The following is a 20,988-nucleotide window of genomic DNA, read 5'->3' as shown; positions in this document are numbered from 1 at the left end:
TGGTGGCACTCTTGATGGAGATTAACACCTGATTTCAGCCAAGAAACGTGAGCAAAGTACTGTGATGGGGAAATTCGTAATCAGTCCAAGATACAGTCCGTGGTCGGAAGCCAGCTGGTAACATCAACAAGGGATGATCCAAAGCAAGTCCAGGTAAAAGCCAAGTTTTTTTTTTTTTCCGGAAGTGATCGACAAAGCAGAGGTACCAAGGAGAAGCAAGAGCGGGTCCGTGAAACAGTCCGTGATCAAGGATTCCAGGAAGCAGAAACAAGGCAACGCTCAATGAAACTTGCCGTAAGCAGCTGTGAAGCAATGTGCGAGCGTTCGCTCGATTCTTTTGAAGGTAGGAAAGGTCATGTGAGCGTGTCCCGTGAGTTACGCTCCGATCACATGATGCGTGCTCCTCATCTCGCGTACCCATTCGAGCATGTTACTTCCTAATCACGTGTCGCTTAACGCAGCGAGGCCCAAGACTAAGCCGATGACCATGATGTGGCATGGAAAGTCGCCATGGTAACTGTCACTGAAGGTAAGGAGTTCGTACCGGACATGAGTCTCTCTTGTTTGCTGTGCCGCCAATAGCTGTAGCCTAGCCGCCGTCGGGAGTTACATGAAGACATGTGGGAATGTGGGGAAAGACTGTTGGCAAAGCGGTGTGTGACCGGGGACGTGACAGTAGGGTATCTGAGCAGTGTTTGATGACTGTTGCTGGGCATATGTCCCCTTTGCACCATGATGGTTTGAGGTTTCTGATGATGTTGGAGGTTTCTTGTTCAGAGATTTCTCTCTGAACTGGAAGGGAGGGGTGGTAGGCGCATGGTGTTTTGCATGGGAGAGAGAGTTTGGAGGACAGGACTTTGTTTTTTCTCTATCTTCTGCTGCAGGTTACATATTTTGGCATGCATGGCGTTTTGGATGCTGGTGCACCAAGCTTTGTCTTTGGTGATTTAAGCTAGGTGGAGAGGTCGGTGGTGCAAGCTCCCTAAGGATTTTGAATAGCTCTTGTGTGTTTGAGATAGCTTTATCTATTCTAGCATTGTGTATTTGGGCTTCTTTGCAGTGATGGCTTATTTGCATTTCTTAGCTAAGTTGCTAAAGCCTAGTCTGTGGGTTTCTGATGGGTCTTTTCACCAGACTGCTTCTGCTCGTCTTTTATTTGACCCAAAGTAGTTGGAGACCATTGGAAAACTAAGGGTTGCAGTGATCGTAGGACTTAGTCTTTCTTGGGAGGAGAGGGGCTACTGCATTTATTGCTGTTAGGGTGCTTGAGTACAGGTTGGCTAGGTAGTGGGGGTACTTTGAGATTTTCTTGGAGCTCCTTGCTAGAATGGGCAGGAGAGAGGGTGAGGGGGTGGAGCTGGTTTAGTGGTTCGGAGGGTGACAGCCAGTATGTGATGGTCAGACAATGGCCAAGGGGTGTTGGAGGTAACACTGATGTGGTTGTTGAGGTCTACCTTTGCAATGTGTAGGAGAGAACATACAATGTTTGAAGCCAAGGTTATTTAGGGCATTTGCTAAGTTTAAGCTGGGGGAGTCAGCGGGGTTGTTGAAACCTAAGTTGAGGTCTCCAGGTAGTAAGACTCGAGAGGAGGGTTTTGTGTTTTCTCCTAGGGTGTGTGTATAAGGTCTTCCTCCTCAAAGGTTGGAGTAGGGCCTGGTTCTCGGTAAAATGTGTGAATGGTGATGTCCGTCTGAGCAGTGGACCATTTAATGGACAGGCGTTCGCAGTCTCTTTCAGTAGAATGACTATAAGGTCTTATCAGGAGTGAGGCCCGGTGGATGAGGGCAACACCGCCTCCTCGGGAGCGTACTCTGTCGCATCTAAGGATTGCATACCCATCAGTAATCATGAGAGATGGGGCTGGGCCGGAAGCCGGATACAGACTGGTCTCTGTGATGGACAGAAAGTAAAAATTAAGCTTTGTAGTGAGGTCGTGGATGTCTAGGGCATGTGCAGTGAGGGATCTGGTGTTGATGAGTGCACTATTCAGTGTTTGTCCTTGAGGGAATTTCAGACTGTTGGTGTGTGTTTGAGGTAGGTGTTGAGACTTGGGGCTTTGCGATCTCGTAGGTGGGGATGCGGAAGCTGTTGCATACAGTGATGCTGGGTGCTCTCCTATTAGGTTAGTGGGCCTATTGCGATGGTGCAAGTTGAGAGAAAGGGTGTGGGGTGGTCGGTGTAGTTTCGGATTAGATTGGTCTCCCATGGGGGACTGTTACTTAGATTGTTTGCCATTCAATCCTTACGGTGGATATATTTGTGGTTTGTAGAGAGCGGGTGCTTAGTATGCGGCCTCTCACTCAAGATGCTGTTTCTGCTGTTAATTGGAGCATGTTGTGTGTCTTCTGTGAGGACTGGAAGACTAGTGTTTAGGGTTCTGTAACGTAGCCTATCATTTAGATAGAATCTGAGAGGAGTCCACTACACCAGCCCCACCACCCAAGGAGGAGAATAGATACCCAACCCACATAAATCAATCCATCAGCATAAGAACACCTACAGAGCTGACTAGAATAGAACGGCGAGGAGCAATCAGAACACTTACAGAGCGCGTTAGAACAGCACAGGGAGCGCCCCACACAAACCAAACCCTGCCAGACATAACCTCTTTGCCCACCCTGATGAGATTGGGAGGACTGGCGAGTGCCACACTCAGACAGATTTCTGAACATCTGTTAAACTTCATACAACCGACTAACAAAAAAAGCTGAGCATTTCTGCAGACTTATCTCACTCACAAATCTCACACAACCATCTCTCGCACAACAACCCGCACGCACTTCACAACACAGCAACACCAAGAGCACACGAGGACTGACATAGATCCAATACTTGCACCGAAGCTCAGCACCCAGTGTATACCGAGTTGAAGCTGCCAACAGAACACCACTCCTCTCACTATCCTACTCCCGCTTCACCTACTAACCCGTCCCACCTTCTCATTTGCAGATCCGCCAGAGCGCCTGGGGACCAACTCCGTTGGTGACGGTGCGCAGTACAAATACCTTTAACATTTCTGACCGCGAGTTAGTTTGGTAGGTTCAGGTCATGGGGTCTTGCAGCTAGTAGAGCGTGTGTTAGGTTATGTGGCAGGAGGATCCCGTTACTAGGTGAAGGGGGGTATGGTGGTGGTTAGTGGTGTGAGAAGCGACCTTGGAGAAGTGGATTTCTGTGTGACAAGAAACGGGAGGATTAGGAATCTTTTGGGGGTTAGGGTGTTGGGTGGCCAGAGAGTTAGATGTGGGCCGGTTGCTAAGCATGGGTTTGAAGCAGTCGGAGTTGGGGTCCCTGAAGTTTTGAGTGGAGCATGTTCTCCTTTAGAGCCTTTAACTGCGTTGGGCATGGTTGCAGAGTAGGGCTACCCTTTTGTGTGCACTGGCTGTTCGTTGGTATGGGTGATGGGAAGACTAGCGGTAGTCTTTTTTTTAAAAAAAAAAAATTTTATCAGAAAAGCGCAAAGTGGCCCAGTGACAGACCCTACTATGGGGAGGAAGTAGGTCGGGCAAGGTGCTAGGTGGTGGATTGGGTATTGACTTCAGTGACAGAACAATATTTGCCAGCCGTGCATTGGTAACGAGCTGGCTTACCTTAGTTATTTGGTCTGATGAGGGTTAGGCATCAGACTCTCAACGGGTAGCCGCGGCAAGCAGCGGAGTGCGGCAGAGAGTTCCACAGGCCTTTGACTACGGCTGGCTCCGCCATCCGATGATTCTCTTCCCAGGTAATTGACTCAACTGTTATTCAAACTGACCAATAGGGAATGACTTTTCCCTCTGAGGCTATGATGTAAGCACTACTTCCACCAATGGTGAAGCCAGATAGGTCTGCCAATCAGTATTCTGTTAGGGGGAGAAAGGACTGAATAAAAGATGAGCCAGTTCAGTTGCAAGTTATTTTGGCTGGGGAGTGTTTCCCTGTCTGGCTGGTTTGGGGAAACAGTGGAGAAGAAACCTAAAGCAGGGGGAAGGAAGGCTGCCTTGTGCCTGGAAGCTACACTGCTATGCTGAAGAGGGAAACCTGAGAGAGCCCAGATGAACCAAGAGGGTGGGTGAAGAGGCCCGCACCCCTCTGATCTAGCAGCCAGAGGATCTGGAAGGAGGATCTACGTGATTTTTCCACGGCTGATTTTGCTGCAACGGAAATGTTTGCATGGGAAATGCACGAATACAAAATGTTGGTACGTTTCCCATACTGTGTAGTATAGTGAGCGGGATGTTGCGGGGGACACCTCGGCAGCCCCCCCCCTTTTTTTATTTTAATTTTTTTTTTTTTTACATTTTTGTTCTGTCGGGATAGTTGCGGGGGTGTCTCCCGCAATCCCCGGTCACTGTAGTGAGCAGGGTGTTGCGGGGGTCACAGCCCCCCGCAGCCTTTTGAAAAAAAATATTTTCACACTGACCCCACCAAAACACCTAAACACATACCACAGAAATGTTTTAGAACTTTTGGTAGTTAGAACTTTTCGTGGTGTGTGTGTTAGGTCTTTTGGTGGTGTCGGTAATTTTTTTTTCTGGACATTTCTTCCTATTCCTGGAAGAAAGGCAGCACATGCTAGCCTGTGGAAGTGGCTAGACAACCTACAGTTCCCCAGTGAGGGGACTGTGGGCAGCCTGACTACTCCTGGAGGGCAAGAAGGAGTGAGCCCAGTGCAAAGGAGTTTCCTAAGAGGCTCGTCCCCTTACTGAGTGAAGCTAATTAGAGTGAAGAAGATGCCCCAAGAGATGGGGCGAGAATGAAGATACCACAAGAGAGGGGAACGAGAGTCAAGAGACCCTAGAAGTGGGATAGAGTGAGAAGACACGCTGGAACAGGGATGAAAGAGTAATACCCAGAATGGAATAAAGGAGTGTGTGAAAACCCAGGCGGGAAACGCACACCCATGGTGGGGTGAACAAGTGTAAACATCATCCCAAGGTGTCAGGAGAAAAAACGACTGAAATACCTCAAGTAAGATTTTATTTGGAACATTTAGCTATTAGATTGGCACCTGAGCATTATATCGAGGGGAGAAAACCTGAAACCGAAGCAGCAGTCAAGCATCTTTTAGCTGTTAAACACTTAGATTTGTGTGTTAGTTTTTCCATATCTTGTATGTTTTAGATTCTCCCTGGCAAGAACATCATTTCATTGAACATAGAATAGGAACTATAGCTCTTGGTTATTTTTCATAGTTTATTTTCTTTGAAGCCTGCCAAGAGGTCAGACTAATTGTGAAAGAACATAATAAAAATCCATGAACATGATGTCCCAGTGTCCTGCTTCTGGTCCACCATAGTGAGGAAGAGCTCTTAATGCGAATGTGAAGTTCCTGTCTGTAATTGTACATTGTAGCATGGCCATCCAACATCCTGCAGTCCGAGAAGTGTAGTACTCCCCAAATAGATTTGCATTTACTCCTGCTCCCAGGTGCCACTTGCATCCACAGAAGGTCCACGCATTTATGACGTTATTTTAGTTTATCTAATGGAGTAAAGAAAACTGCAGGTGGAGCCCTGGTGCTGATCGGGCTCTGATGGTTTATTTCTCTTCTGTCCCCTCTGAGATTGTGCTTGACCCTTTTTAAGTCGGGGCCACCATAACCTATTTAGGTCCCGGGACAGACAACTCCGGGGGAACAACCTTTGAATCAAAAACATAGGCTCCAAGACACTCTGGTCTCCACCGCTCTCCCCAGCGCCCCCAACCCCTTCTTCCCAGTCCCAACCCATAGCTTGATGGCTATTCTAATGCACGTTCAAAATCCCTTTATCTGTGGTGTATGACGTTTATACGCAGGGTAATAAACAAGTGGCCTTTTAATGGCAAAATAATCTGTCTGGGAAGAAGGTGCTGAAGTTCTACCATAAGCTTACGACACATTTTAGTAACTGCCACATGGAAGCTGTAAAGGCTGTACTATAGATTAAGGTATAACTATCCCTATGAGAAAGGTACACATACCCCAGGATAGTTGCAGGACTCATTAGCAGCCTGCGGGAATATGCAACTACTGGAGTATGGGTGAGAGGGACAGATTGCTATCCACGAGCAATGGACCAATGCCACGGCCTAGATGGCGGCTACAGGTTGCTAGTTACCAGGAAGGTGCACAAACCCACACACAGACTGGGGTTAGAGAAGGCCCATTTTCCATGAACGTGCCAAGAAACCAACTGTGCTGAGCAATACACCACTGGTCGCTATTATTGTATATAAAGCAACACAATAGCCACTTGAACCATGAGTGTGGATTATTCTAACAGTGCTCCCTGAGAACTCAATTAATTTTAAGGGCTGACGATATTGAAATATTACAGACTGTACATTTTGACAGGTCAGACTATAATTGAGTTGCCTAGAATTACAGTCTTTGTGCCACAATTTCTTTCTAGTTCTTATCATACATCAAGGTGCAATTATTTGTGACTGTTTCTCTGTTTTGTAGAAAAGACTTGGAAAGTATGGAAATCGCAGGATAAACCGATATAACCATCATCTGTAGAAACACAGTATGCAAAAGAACAATGATTGTAGCTTAGTTTCCTCCATTATGGTTTAAATACTACTAGTATTAGAATAGTAATTAGTGTGGACCTAAAAGGGCTCTTTGGGGTTGTCGACTGGATTTGAAATGCACCCAGCAAACGAAAATGTGATAGGCTCACTTGCTTATAGTCATTGTTTGACAGACTTGGCCATTGTTATTCATGATGTGAAGAAGAAATTTTGAATTTGTATAAAAAAATAACAACATGTTATTGTGTCAAATAAGTTTGCTAGAGACCTGTGACCGTTGTCTTTGCAATCAAAAGGTGAACATGAAAAGAAATGGCAGACCATGGGCTAAACAATGCTACAAGACTGTGAAAAACGAAACCCTTTCAACAGAGACAGCACCTTACTGTGCAGTGAGATAAGATGATCTATCCGAGATCGAAGGGCCAACTGGTCCTCTACCGTCCATTAGCAAAACCGGGCCATGGGCCTTGACTCTGTGACGCCTCTGTCTGCAATTAGCTACCAAAGCACATCTCCCAACAAAATGATTATGCTCTTTATTGGGGGCGGGGGTGCTATCTGGTTTTTACAGACCTCATTTGGGGAGACCAAGCTGCAGACGTGCACCACATTGATGTTGTATTCATTTTTATAATTGCCATTTTATGTTGCTGGTATGTTGTTTTGTAGCACACCCTGCGTTACTATCCTCAAAGCTATGTACTCAAGTTTATCAAGCTCATTGAGTGGAAATGCAGGGTATGTCTTGTTTAGATTTGTGATCTGGCAAATCGCCACACATCTCTGAGAGAAGTGCTTGACCTACTGAGCTACATGCGGAACCATCTTGGCACTCGACTCATAGATTTCAAATTTGGTTATTGCACGTGAATTCATGTAATCCCTGAAAAAGATGAGCAAGCTACACAAGTTCTGCTATGGCGAATGCACAAACTCTTTGTACCACAGGGAACACAGAATGCATTACAATATACATTGGCCAGTTCAGACCTTTGTAGTCCTCATAGCCAAACAGCATTCCTTAGCAGCTCGCTATATAATATCATGTTGTGTTATTTATGTTGAATAAACCAATGCACTTTGTTTGTGTCGGGCTAGTGTGTTCACTTATTAGCACATTGTGATCAGTATTCCAGTTCCTTCATGCACAGTGACAACATCCTCCTCCCCTGTGTCACCGGTTGGGCCACGAGGATTTGTGGGTGGATTGCCCCCAAGCCACAGACCTTCTATATGCATTGAGAGAATTACTTATTAATTGAATGTCCCTTTTTTCTCTCTGCAGCGAGTCAGATGGTAACCACAGCACTGAAGATGAATCCAGTAAGGGACATGAAGATTTATCACCGCATCCTGAGTCCATGTCGTCCGATGGCGTTTCCGGCCTCGGCCTTGGACACACCGATGCGCTGTACATGCAACAGCTCGGAAATGCTAAGATCTCCTTAAATTCGCCACCTTTGTTCCTCAATGGTAGCTCGTTTATCCAGGGACCTAACGGAGTCATTGTCAATGGCCTTAATCTGGGACATTCCCAGTCGGTGACCCTGAATCAACCCAAAATGACTCCCAGTGTGTCAAGCGGCAGCACCTCAAGCAACGGGCTCCTGACGTCTGCAACGGAGGACGTGAAGGATTTCAAGCTTTTCCAGGCCGCCATGTCTAATTCGACAGTGTACGGCAGCAATACACCGACCACGTTTCCCGGCTTAATACCAAGCACTGAAGTAAAAACCGAAGTCATGGAGGCGGTTACTTCCCAAGATGGGGGCTCCATTCTTACGTTTACAACCCCGCTGCAGATCAATCAGTATGGCATCGTTCAGATCCCCAATTCGGGGACCAATGGACAACTACTCAACGGAAGCCTTGGTTTTTCATCTCTCCAGTTGCCGTCCATTTCGATGGCCGCACCACAAGGTAAAACATTTTCTTCTTCGCTATTCCTCGTTGCAAACAGTATGATTGTTATTTAATTTTTTTAGATCTATAATTGCTCGAGCTTTATATACCACAATGACTAGAATGAAATGCACCCAACACCCATTTTGTAAAACCCAGGGGCTGTGTCAAAACCAGCTGTAGAAGCTGTTGCGCACTGCTCCGCCATTGCAGCAGTGCACAACCAGAGTCACTGTACACTGCAGCCACATCACTATGGCAGAACGCTGCTTGCTTCCACTGCTACTGTATGTTTGTGGCCCTCTCTGCCTCCCTCGGCCTGATATTTGCACTTCAGTAAGAACCGGTCATCTTGTTAAGAGTCCAGTCTCATATCCAGCAATAGTAGTAGCCCAGCCTGTCCGCGCAAAGCAATGGATTGTATTGGCTGTAGCAGTAAAAACTCCTACTGCAAAGTCACATTGCTCACTCAATGAGCACGGAGTGTCTTTCACTACAGAGTTGTGAGGGAGTCCATGGGCTGCTTGAGCTCTGCTCTTGTGCTTTCCAGGATGTCCCTTGCACCCTGTGGGTGAATAATCTGTCCAGTTGATACCTAGTCCTGTAAATGATGGTGAGAGGTTTTTTTTATTTTTTATAACAAATTCCTTGAAATGATTTGCCTTACACAGAACAAACAAAAATACAGACACATTCCTGGAGTTAAACGCAAAGCAGTACAATACACAAATCCTATATCAATTTAACATTGATTACAGCTTTTGCTCGCCACTTCTGGCTCAGACCCCGTGCCATGTTGACTCCCGGGTTCTTTATTTCCGTTCAGTTGGAGTTATAAATATGATCAGTAGTAACACCAGCTATCCTTAGGGCGACTAATGGAAGGCAGCAATGAAATATAAACATATTTGCTATTATCCCATGATAAGCCATGCCATCAATTGCCAGTCGGTGGTGGGCTACGCTGTTTCCAGCTCCACAGTATTGACGTTTGACGAGTAAATATCCGAAGTAGAGTAACGTGCGCTTGATCTTGAGCATCTTAGAGTAACGGCTGAGAAAGTCCCACATCAGTGACAGCGGTACCGATCATCGAGGACAAGCTTGAACAAACATTTGTCTCAAATGCAATAAGATCCGGGCATGACCAGGTGCACGCACGACTATATCCCGCCTATGAAGAATTGCACCTCTGCAGTTTCCTTTTATTCTTTTTGCGAATTTCTTAATTGCGCTGCAGTATAGTGCAGTCTTTGTAGGACCGTAACCTGTATTATCGAAGTTTAGAATGGAATGTAAACCTCTTTGGTAAGGGTACAGGACCTAAGCCATGTATAATGATGCATTTCCACGTAGAGTTCTTTTTCCCCGCTTGCCACGTGAATTGGATTAGAACATTCGCACACGGCCATTCAGAGGGAAGAGATGTGACCATGTCTATTGCAATGTGATCAACGGTCCTTTGCCACCTTTTATTAAGTATGTGAGATCATGTTAAAGGACCAGCCACAAAAAGGTTTCCTAATGAGCGTATTCCTGCTTTTTCCATAGGGCTCCAATGGTTTCATCCAAAGTCGCATGAGTATTTTAAATACCCCAAGTCTACACGTTGCAGTGGTACGGATTTCGAATACTCGAGCAGTTCATAATCCTCTTCCAAGCAAGTGTGGTTGTCTTTATATGGTCAAATTGGCTTTGTATTTGGTGTTAAAAATAAGGGGCACGAGAATCTTTGTGCCGAGAGCTTTACGTTCCAGCTTAAAGTGAGGAAGCATGTTCCTACCATCTCCGTCCTATAAGCGATTAATCTTGATTGAGCCACTGGATAATGCAATTCAAAATCAGGGGTATGTTATCCACCCATAGTATGAGGTTTAGACATGAGTTCCACACTTACCAACCCGGCATGCCATAAAAGCAGTGTGATCATTTTGTTCAATACATCAAGGAAAGAATGATTGAATAATGAAGGAACATTAATGAAATGGTATGAGTTCAGGTAGTATTGCCATCAAGCCAACCTGCCCATTAACGAGATGGCAATGCCTTCTACGGTTATTTTATAGCACTGTAATTCCTATAGGTAATTCTGTAATTCCTGTAGGTCCTATATTGTCAGTATAAAGCGAAGAGCGGTTTTTAGACACTGTTACCCCTAAATATGTTATGGCTATAGGGGCCTTTTTCATTTCAGCATATCGGTTGAGAGCTTGTTAACATTGGTCAGTGCGAATGCTTCTGACTTGGACCAATAAATAGTTAAACCAGAGTACGCTCAGAAATCAATACTATTGGACATGATTGTTGTTGTCTTCACGCTTTCTGGTATATAATAGTACATCATCCGGGGCTGCCGAGGAATACCATGGCGGCTGTGTTTGTATCTTGGAAGATCAGCTAGTAGTTCAATAACCGGAGAAAATAACTGGGAAAGTGGGCAACAAGAAAAGGGCTTAGAAAAAATGTATCCTCAATTTTCTTTGCTGCTACTGGCTGGGAGTATAGCAATTTAATACAGAATAGAAAGTATACCCCAAGGCCATAACTCTCTACTGCATCAAGAGGACATTCCAAGACTCTTGAGTTAAAATCTTTTCCCGCATCGGGAGCAACAGTGACGGCTGAATTGCTAGATTCCATGAGGGACATTATATTAAATAGACGTTGCAAATTCAAAGCTGTAGATCAACCGGGAGAAACTCGGATTGGTCTGCATGAATATATAGGGGCAATAATGGCTGAAGCCGGCTTACTAGAGTACAGCAGAAGATTTTTGTATGTACGTTTAGTTGCGAAAATGGGTGCTGCAAACTCAACTCTTCTGAAGGTTTGTTGGGTTTTAATAAGAGTTATGATTGATTGTGTAAGGCAATGTTGGAGAGAGAAAGCCCATATCTAATGCTTCCTCCTATCATCTAAGCTGCTATGGCCCAAGCCTCAATCTGCTTCTTGAAGAATTCGACTACTAGCCCACCAACTCCAGGGTCCTTTTTATTTGGGAGTGTTTCAATTGCAGACCGTACCGTCCTCCAGAGACAATGGCGCATCTAACACCCTGGCCTCTGCAGAGAAAGCCGATCTAGTCGAGCCATTCAATAACTACTGATTTTGGGCTCTATATTTGTCGGTGCAAATAGCATACAAATTGCAAATCTTTATAACGCTGAAGGAACAGGTCTATTATAATTCAATAGTCAGTACATATCTCCTGTGTATCATTTCCAATTGCCAAGATAATTTCACCTGTGTCGTGTCCTATGAACCTGGCCAATGATGAACCAGGTCTATCTGCCACACTGTATCTCCGGACCATCGATGGAGTGGGAAAATGGGGTTGTCTCCCTGTTACAGCCCTGTATTTTTCTAGCTAATTTTTAATATCTGTTAGTGGCTCGGGTGCATGCAGAAGTGCGTGATATCCCAGAAGCTCCAGTCGCAGCTCGGATTTCCCCATGTTCTGTACTCGGCACCCCAAATTCTGTTGCAATGGCAATGCGATGTGGACATATACTTTGTAACTTTGCCATAACCTATGCATGGAGGAAACGGACGAGATAGTCACATATCCAACTGTAGCCAAAATCTCTGCTCTCAACCTCTCTCAAATAGCTGGTGCTTTTGGGCTAAAGCTTGGTTAAGCTTACAACCTATCACAAATATATTGTACTATCCACTCCACCCATACACTCTCAGTGACTGGGAAGTATGATAGTACAAAATTGCCCAAGCCCACTAGACCAACCTTGGTGAAAAAATATGTATTTATTTATTCTGTAATAATACGAGCATCAAACATAGTAAAACATTTTTACATCAAACTTCATGCTGACCAGGTCAAGAAACATGAAACTCACCCCACCGGGCGGAGGTTGCCACGCGTTCCGCTCTGTTAGAAGAGCTTCGTCAGGCTAGTTGTTATCCAAACAACTAGCCTGACAAAGCTCCTCTAACAGAGCGGAACCTGGTCTGCATGAAGATTGATGTAAGAATGTTTTACTATGTTTGATGGTCGTATTCTTACAGATTAAATAAATGCACCTTTTTCACCACGGTTGGTCTAGTGGGCTTGGGCAATTTTTTACTATCATACTTACCAGTCACTGGGAGTGTATGGGTGGAGTGGATAGTAAAATATATTTGTGATATATAAAAAAATCTGAACATGTTCAAGAATGTTGGACTTGAACACCAGATCTAGAAAAGATGCCAGTTTCAATCTCCTTTGGGACCTACACGTAATATCAGAACCTAAAGGATGGTGTGAGGACAACGGGTGCATAGGTGGGTGCGGGAAGGCATAGCACAATATTTTACCTGTCTTAGCAGGTGTTGAGAGGTTAACCAGCAGCCTGTATAAGATAACATGTGCGCTGATGAATAATAGAAATATTCTCTGAAGTTTGGGTGTAGACCTCTTCTGACATCCACCCAATTTCTGTCCGTCATGGTATTCCATATGGTTGCCGCTGATTCGTATAATTTCTTTGTCTGTAGTATCTGTGTGGTTGACACCAACGTTCAAGTTCCAGTCACCCCCCCCATATAACCTGTACTCTTGGTGTTTTGTTACAGACTTACAACACATGTGCAGAGAAATCGGGGTCTTTATTGGGGATCATCAATTTTGGGGCCGTATCCATTGACAACCAGTACCTCCTATCTGCAGAGTACAAAATGCAATCCAAAGTATCATTTATAGAGTCAATCTATCTGAAATGCAGAGTTTTGTGTGTAATTGTGAGCTCATCTAGCCTTTGTGAATGAATTTGCATAGTTCCTGCATGGACCACACCTTCTAGCAAATGACTCGTGCATAGTCTTGCCTGCGTTTCCTGCAGTAATATAGCCTGCACTTTGTGACACTCTATATATATCTCTCCCAGGTATTTATCGGATTATTTAGGCCGCAGATGTCCCAGCTCATAAATCACTTCTGTACCCTACCAGCTATGGTGGCCATGGGCAGGGTTGCTAGATTGGGCCATTTCCCACACAATTTGGCTACTCAACATCCAATTGTGAGTTAAATGACGCTAGTGTGCGGGTTGGGGATTTTTGGGCTAGTCTGAAGGGCAATCCTTTGATAATAATAAATGTTGTTCCTATACTTGGTGAAGAGTAGAAAGTGCAACACAAAGCATTAAGGGCGGGGGGGGGGGCTTGCATTCAGCACCTCTTAACATTCTTGCAAACCGTGCATTATGCCTGATGCACACATTTCCAACTGAAGGCCCCAAAACGACACAAACGAACTAGAAAACATGTGCGAATTTCCAAATAAGTTAAAGTGAATAGTCCAGCCCCCTTCCTTTTACAGATTGTTATACCCATGTAGTCTACTAGGTTGGTTGGGTTGGGGGGGAGGGTGGGAGCAGTGGTTTGCTTTGTCAATTGTCAAATGTTCTTTTCAGGATGTGAACAATTAAATTAGTGTTGTTGTAGTTTAACAGCTTAACATGTTTTATATAAGGATGTACATGTTTTTAGGTTTCTGCAGCTGGTGTATTTTTACAAGTAAACCTTATACGACAGAATTATTGTACGCTTTGAAATTCTAACCTTACATATTTGTACCAATAAAACCACGACTGTGTATGGGGTCCAGTGCTTAAATTGCTTAGTGGATTAAAATCCCTGCTTCACTGTTTAGCCCATTAGTGTGAGCCTAGGCAAACTTAATTTCGCTCTGCTTTAACCACCCCCACACAATCCTTTAAGGGATTAAGATGCCTTAACAATGGTGCAGATCTAATGATTTTAGGGACCGACCCGTGTACCCTCCTGCTCCTCTGTTAGAATTTGGGGCTTGCAAAATCAATTTTAGGCCGCAGCACCACACAGTCAAAAGGTAGTGTTTTGCTTACCCCCCTGGCTCTCACCCCCGACCACTTCCTCCTATTTGGATGAAGAAAGTTAGGCACATGCAAAAGTATGTGGTTGGGCTACTTTTGGGCGAGTTGCGAGCTCCATTTGAGCTATAAGTGGGCTTCCTTTTCTGGCAACCCTGGCCACGGGCCCTGCAGTATTGGTACCAATAATGGATGATAGTTGTGTGTCAGGAAATCTAATGCACGTGAATGATTATGATAGGGTGTAACTCTATCTGATCCTACAGATGAGTGCCCCACCTCTTCCCAAAACAATGCGGTGTAGCCCAAAAACATAATTATATCAAACCACTTATAACTAAGTTTGTTTATTCGCACACAAAAGGGGGAGGAGACACCGATGGGGAACTGATCATACAATGCAACTTATTCATAGCAAATGTGTTGTAGCATACTCTGATCAACAATTTCTCTTAAATACCACAGGTCAAATACTGAATTTGGATATCTGTAGCTTGATAAATTGGTGGACGCGTCAAGGTTAACAATTCGCTTGGTTCTTCGGCCTGTCTGCAATGAATCGGCATATTGCCGTCAATAAAGGCGACTGCTTCTTGCCATTCAGTTCGACGCAAAGGGAGGATAGCTCGGGGGCAATGCGCTTGCCTTGGAAGCAAGACGACATATAAATAAACACTTACACATTTTCACGGGAACAACATGGCATGTTTCTTTGTTAATTATGTTTTACTAGATATTTATATGGTAAATTAACAAAATGTTATAGCCAACATTTGACAGAATTATAGAATACATCATAACACGTTTAATATTCCCCTCGTGTAAGTCTATTGGCTCCTAGAAAGGATCTTCACTAATTCGGGCCAGACTTTGAAAAGTCTGCTGGTTACAAAAAGCCTTATTGGAGCCGAGGAAAAGGACCCTTTTCTCAGAGATGTACATAAAAATCAATGTGTTATACAATTTGACACTGTTCCACCAATCTGCACCAGATTTTGCTTGGTTACCTGTGAGGACGCTCCGCACGTTACTGGATACATTGCATGTCGATACCCCTCCCTGTTCCCTGGATGTCGCCCTTTGCACACATGAGACGGTTGCCTGGAAGCAGTGAAACCACAAGGTGGTTGTCTTTTTAAGCGTCTCGATGCGACGAACAAATCTCGGATGCTTGACAAACACTTTTCAAGGCCCTAGACGCACCGGTTTCGAAGATATTTGCTCCGCAAGACACAACACTGCGCCAGATTGCGTCAACAGGTAGGGAGGCTGCACAGAAGGTCCGGCTATGCTGCAGCACGCCAACTCTCTCCTCCAAGTCTGCTCTGGGGTATGTAGGCCAGCTACACACGCCCAATCTCAGTGCAGCTTACTTCAGAGTGTAAAGCACATCAACCAAGTGACTCAGAACAGCGACCTAAAGGATCATTGATTTTCAAAAATTGATGTGTTATCATGTCTGTCTACAGAACCCGTGCCGAGTATGTGTACTTTTTTACTAGTATTTAAATGCATATCACAATCCCTGAAGTTTAGAATGCGGGCTGTTGTTGGGCGCTGAGCTGCCGCAGGCTAAAGTTTGGGTGCCAACGAACAGTATGCTAGTTCTACTATGAACTGTTCCGAAAGCTCCAGATTATCCTGTATTTGCATGAGCTCCCATGCTCCCCTGTAGGGACGTATAATTAGCAAGCGTGAGCATGTGATGGCTGGTGCCATTAGTGGTGGTGTAGGTGTAAACTGGAACCCTCCCACTCCCTCCTTCCCCCCCAACTCCACTCTCCCCAGTGCATTAAAGTTAACCTCCATTTGAATGGGTGCACTCCCAACATATATCTCGGATATCACACTGAAAGTGGTTGGTCACTGGTGGGCAATGGAGGCAGTAAACCAGATTACAAAGGCCAGTGTCTTCTGATTTCCCAGGGAGAGCAGTGACTTTTTTTTTCTTTCAACCAATGAAGTTGTGAGATACTGGAAATAAATAGCGCTGAACAGCCCACATCTGGGTACGTGTTTTGGAGCTAAGGGTTTGTCAGTCTCGATTTCTTTTAAAGCTGAATGGGCACAATCGTTGTTGGAGATTGGGCGCAAGGCAATGAGAAATCCAGGTGAGCCATGGGCTTGCAAAAGAATACTGGGCTTCTTGGCTGGGTACTACAGAGCTATCGATTCAAGGAGCTTGGGGCAACTTTGTGAGGAAATAAGCTGTTTGTATTTTAGACGTCAACTAATCCCAATTAGATGGTCGGAGATGGCGGCTTTCTAGGTATGGTTAAGTTGGACTCCCCATAGGAAGAGTACATTTTGTGTGATTTAGAACTTTGGCCCAAACTTTCCATCAAAAAATGACAGACCCAGCAATGTAGTTTAAAAAAAATAATTGTACATATATTTTGTGGGAAGTTTGTCACATGGGAGCATTGTAAGGGGACCTTTTTTTTCACCATTCATGTTGGAGATATTTGTGGGGCAAAAATGAATGCAGGGAGTTCTTCTCCCTCACCATCCCGAATCAAAAGTGCCACACCAATATTCTGTTTTATGTAAATCTAGTCTTGTCTGAGATTCTACTCTAGAACCACGTAGATCCCTCGCCCTTAAAAAATTGGTAAGCCACAAACCAGGCCAGCATATAGAAAGAAAACATTTTTTAATCAGGAAAATTAATATTTACACAACACAGGATACCAAAAAGAGCTTCAATACCAAGAACTCACTTTTTGGAGATAGACATTAAGAAAATATCTAAGATGACACCACATGTGCGTTTTCACTTTTGGGTTTCGTAAGTAAAAGACAGACCAAATAAACAGTTAAAATAAACCGTTCAATTCTTCCATTGCACAAAAATCTCTTCATTCCAAAAATGATGCAACACCTTAAACATGACAAGATCATAAGCTTGGCAATCCTTTCCAAACGGTTTAACTTAAATCACGCGGAGCACTTTGCAGGCGCGGCACTAGTGTTGTATTGCAGCAAACGGAACAAATCACTGCATATTTATAAATAGAACCCTTCTTCCTTGCCCTATGCAATGAACAATCTCTCTTCTATCAGGAGTCACTTCTCACTTTCTGTAGAGATGTGCTTTTAAATAACTGGTTTCACCTTGTTTAACTTTGGGAAGACACTTTTCCTATGCCACAAACCCAGATATTTATGATTTGGAACCCCTCTGCTTTAAGTAGGGCCTGGGCAATGGGGGAATTTCGTTTTCGTGCAACCCTCCATTTAGGGAAATTGTGGGGTTGGCAAAACAAATGGGGGTACCCAATAACTTTAACAGACTATACTTTTATCCACACTGGAAGCGATGTTGTTCAATTTGAATTTCAACAAAATCACCTGTGTCAGTTGATTGTAGGGGAATTAAATTATTATTTAGTAAAAATACCTAGGCTCTATTTAGTCTGCCGACCCAATCAATAAGGGAAGATATTAAATCAAACCGATCCCCACAAGACTTGGGTTGGATGGACAGGTTTGTTTACTTAGAATAATTCTGGATTTCGTGCTCACTAAGAAGACATCAAGCCTCCACAGAAAAGAACAGGGGCCTGGTCCGACTTCAACATAAATCATGGATATCCTCCAGCCTCAATCCCTCTATTTATCCTCACCTGTTATGGAGTCCAGCCACTGTCTCTGTTCCTGATTATGTTCACCGCCCAGGTAATCTTGGTTCTCCAGCAGTTTTTCAATGGTCCCACTCAGATCATGTCAGACAGCTCTCTCCTTTTTCCATTGTGCATCACCTTGTGAATCTTTACCCACTCCCCAAGTGATCAGGCACCATCTTATTGGTTAGTGATTTTGATTTCACATCTATCAGCAATAGTCGACCTAAAAAATCAGCTTGATGTGGAAATTCTGCCCATCTTCTGCTCCTGGATCTCTCAGATGCTTTTGATCTAGTTGACCACCAGATTCTCTGCCATCATCTCGGGGATAGAGTCCGATTCTCGGTGAAGCCACTGGCTGGGTGGCATCCTTCCTCCAAGGCAGATCATGAGAGTATTCGCAGAGTACTGTAGCGCCACACTGGTACCCATAACCTGTGAGTCCCTCAAGGCTCCTGCGTGTCCACCACATTATATAACCTCTTTAGTAAACCCCTCTTTGACCTACTTGACCCAAGCGGCATCAGTTGCACTAACTTTGCTGATGACCCTCATTCTTCTCCCCCTATCTGGCAATTACAACGAAAACTCGCAAGCATTGAACAAAGCTTACTCCATCATTCAAACTTGGATGGAAACCCACTGTCTGTCTCAATGACATTAAGACAGAGCTCCTCCTAGTGGGACCACCGTCGGGCATACAAAACTAAGACCCACAGTTCACCTCCTCCTGTATTGATGTTCACCTAATCCCAGTATCGGCTGCAGTGAAAACACCTCGACACTACACTCTTGCTCAGGGGTGTTGCTAGGTCTGGAAAAGACCCGGGGCTACGCTGATGTCGGAACTGTCAGGACTGGGGGCTAGCTATCCTTTTGGTTGTAGCTCCTGAGATTCTATCCGGGGCTACAACCAAAAGACCAGGGGCTATAGCCCACTTAGTCCCCCCCTAGCAACGCCTCTGCTCTTGCTCACACGTCAAGTGAGCGCCATTGCCTCACCTGCAGCCCACACCACCAAACTGATCAACTCTGCCAGATCTTTCCTCTCCAAAGACAGTTGCCTCACAATTGCACGAGCCATTATAGGATCAAGGCTAGACTACGGCAATGCCCTATATGCAGGCGCCTCCTCCCAGAACATTGCAAAACTGCAGGTCACCCAGAACAATGCCATTCGAGCGGCCCTCGACATCCCTAGATGAGATCATATCGCCACTGCCTGGAAAAGCGCTCACTTGCTTCCAATCGGAGAGCACATAATCTTCAAGACTCTGCCCATCACACACAGATGCCTTTCCGACTCTGCCTGCCCCTAGATATCTATCACAGAAAATCACCAGAGACCAATCCAACAGACCTTGCAGAGTGGCTCCGAGCAACAAACTGTTGCAACCTATCTACCACAGAGCTAAAGCCAGGGGGTGGGAGGGAAAATAGTTTCCCAACCTTTGCTGCCAAACAATGGAACATGCTCCCCCCCAAGCTCTCAGAGCTGAGACCTCCTACTGGGCCTTCAGAAAGTCCCTAAAAACCTGGCTATTTGCCTAATCGAACCTACCGACATTGACTATTGAACTGCTGCATGCGCCAAGATTGTTTAACTGATTGTAACAGCGCCTTGATGCCGCCAGGATAGTATTTCTGCATTTGTAGGCCTCCGTCAGCCAAATTGTTTCCTTTTTTTCTTGGGGCTGCATTTGAACCCCACATTCACTCTCAAGACACATTCTATGTTACAACCCAAACTGGATGCATTTGCATCAAACCGTCACAAGATTGTTGTCTAGTCTGCCTCTCCATTATTTTGTGGTTTAGGGAAAATCCATCCAGTTTCCCAAAGTAAGCAAACATAAAGTGCTGTATTGGTTTGTCTGGTACAATTCGTGGATTTATAGATGGCTGCCACATTTTGTTTTGTGTCTGGTGCATGGGATCTCTTCAGAGGTTGCTGACCTAGTATGGAGCAACAGAACCAGCTGTCTCACATGGACTCTGTGTTTGGTAGTGGGGAAGGGGTGTTTTTTTTCTTTTAGATGGTAGCCATGGACCTTTTTGCCTGGTTCTGAACATCTTTTGAAAAGGGCAATATGGATGCCCAGCCACCTTAAGCAAGTTCAGGGAGTGGGAGTTCACAAAGGTGCAATATACCGCAAAATGCCAAACAAAAGCAGTATTGTTGTGTGTGTCTTGCGAAAAGCGATTTTTGGGTCCACATTGGCCCACAGATCCACAGTCAGACCTGTGGCCCAATGCCAACTCTCGGACCTGACTCAGATTCTCAGGAAAGACTCAACTTGCAGAACTATTCCAGGGGCAAGTATTAGCAAAGTAGCTACTGGGCCTGGCTGCAGGCCATGCCAAGAGACTGCTTCTGGTCTCTTGACTGGGCCTGGGGCATAGCAAATTGCCCTCCATCCCCTAAGGGCATTGTATGTATGAAACTCTTGACCATTAAAAAACATTGATATTCAGTGAAAAACCTTTTAGTTAAAGTAACCCTTTGGCCTAGTTTGCCTACTAAAAACCATATTAAATGTAGTAAAACATTTTTCTAAAGAAAAGCTATGGTTGCAGCACAAGAAAATAAAACCTCAAACACATTCCCTGGTTTCTAAAATGACCATATCTGCACCAGTGTCATTTTGAAATGGCCATTATTTCTCCACCACAGCTACTTGTGGAAACAGTTCAGCCCACACTTGAGGGTCTTAGAACTTATTGTTGAAATGCATGCCTGCAAGTATCCTTCTGCAGCGATAGCCATCAATTTTTCTAATTATTTCAGTATCAACCAAGGATCTTCATTTGGCGCCAGGATACGTTCCAACTCGGCAAGACCCTTGCTGATTGCATTGAATCCTAAACCCACCTTTGGGTTGCTTACAAGTAATTCCCAGAACACTTTGACACACACAGTAGCGATTTCAGGTGTGTAGTGCCAAGATCCCTCACCACCCTCAATCCCTTTCCTCATTCCAAGTAATCCTCTGTAAGAAGGATTGTTCTTGGGCATCACAAATATTGGTGCATGCGTTTACAGAGTTCAGTCAAATGGGTCAATGGGAGTGGAGTGGACACGCACCATTAATGGCTGTACACGGTGGCGAGG

At 44.8% G+C, this 20,988-nt stretch overlaps 1 protein-coding gene across 2 annotated transcripts in view; it reads left to right on the top strand.

Moving 5' to 3' along the window:
* Positions 1 to 20,988, top strand: part of SIX4 (SIX homeobox 4) — a 103,443-nt gene that overhangs the window by 16,420 nt on the left and 66,035 nt on the right. For both annotated transcript variants that reach the window (XM_069638922.1, XM_069638921.1), the window contains exon 2: positions 7,785 to 8,419. In XM_069638922.1, the coding sequence (XP_069495023.1) occupies positions 7,785 to 8,419 (635 nt within the window). The remainder of the gene's footprint in view (positions 1 to 7,784; positions 8,420 to 20,988) is intronic.

Source organism: Ambystoma mexicanum, chromosome 14 (assembly GCF_040938575.1).
Source record: "Ambystoma mexicanum isolate Mex_15411 chromosome 14, UKY_AmexF1_1, whole genome shotgun sequence".
Taxonomy (NCBI): Eukaryota; Metazoa; Chordata; class Amphibia; order Caudata; family Ambystomatidae; genus Ambystoma; species Ambystoma mexicanum.
The sequence above is the reverse complement of the archived record's forward strand: the minus strand, read 5'-3'. Positions and strand labels throughout refer to the sequence as shown.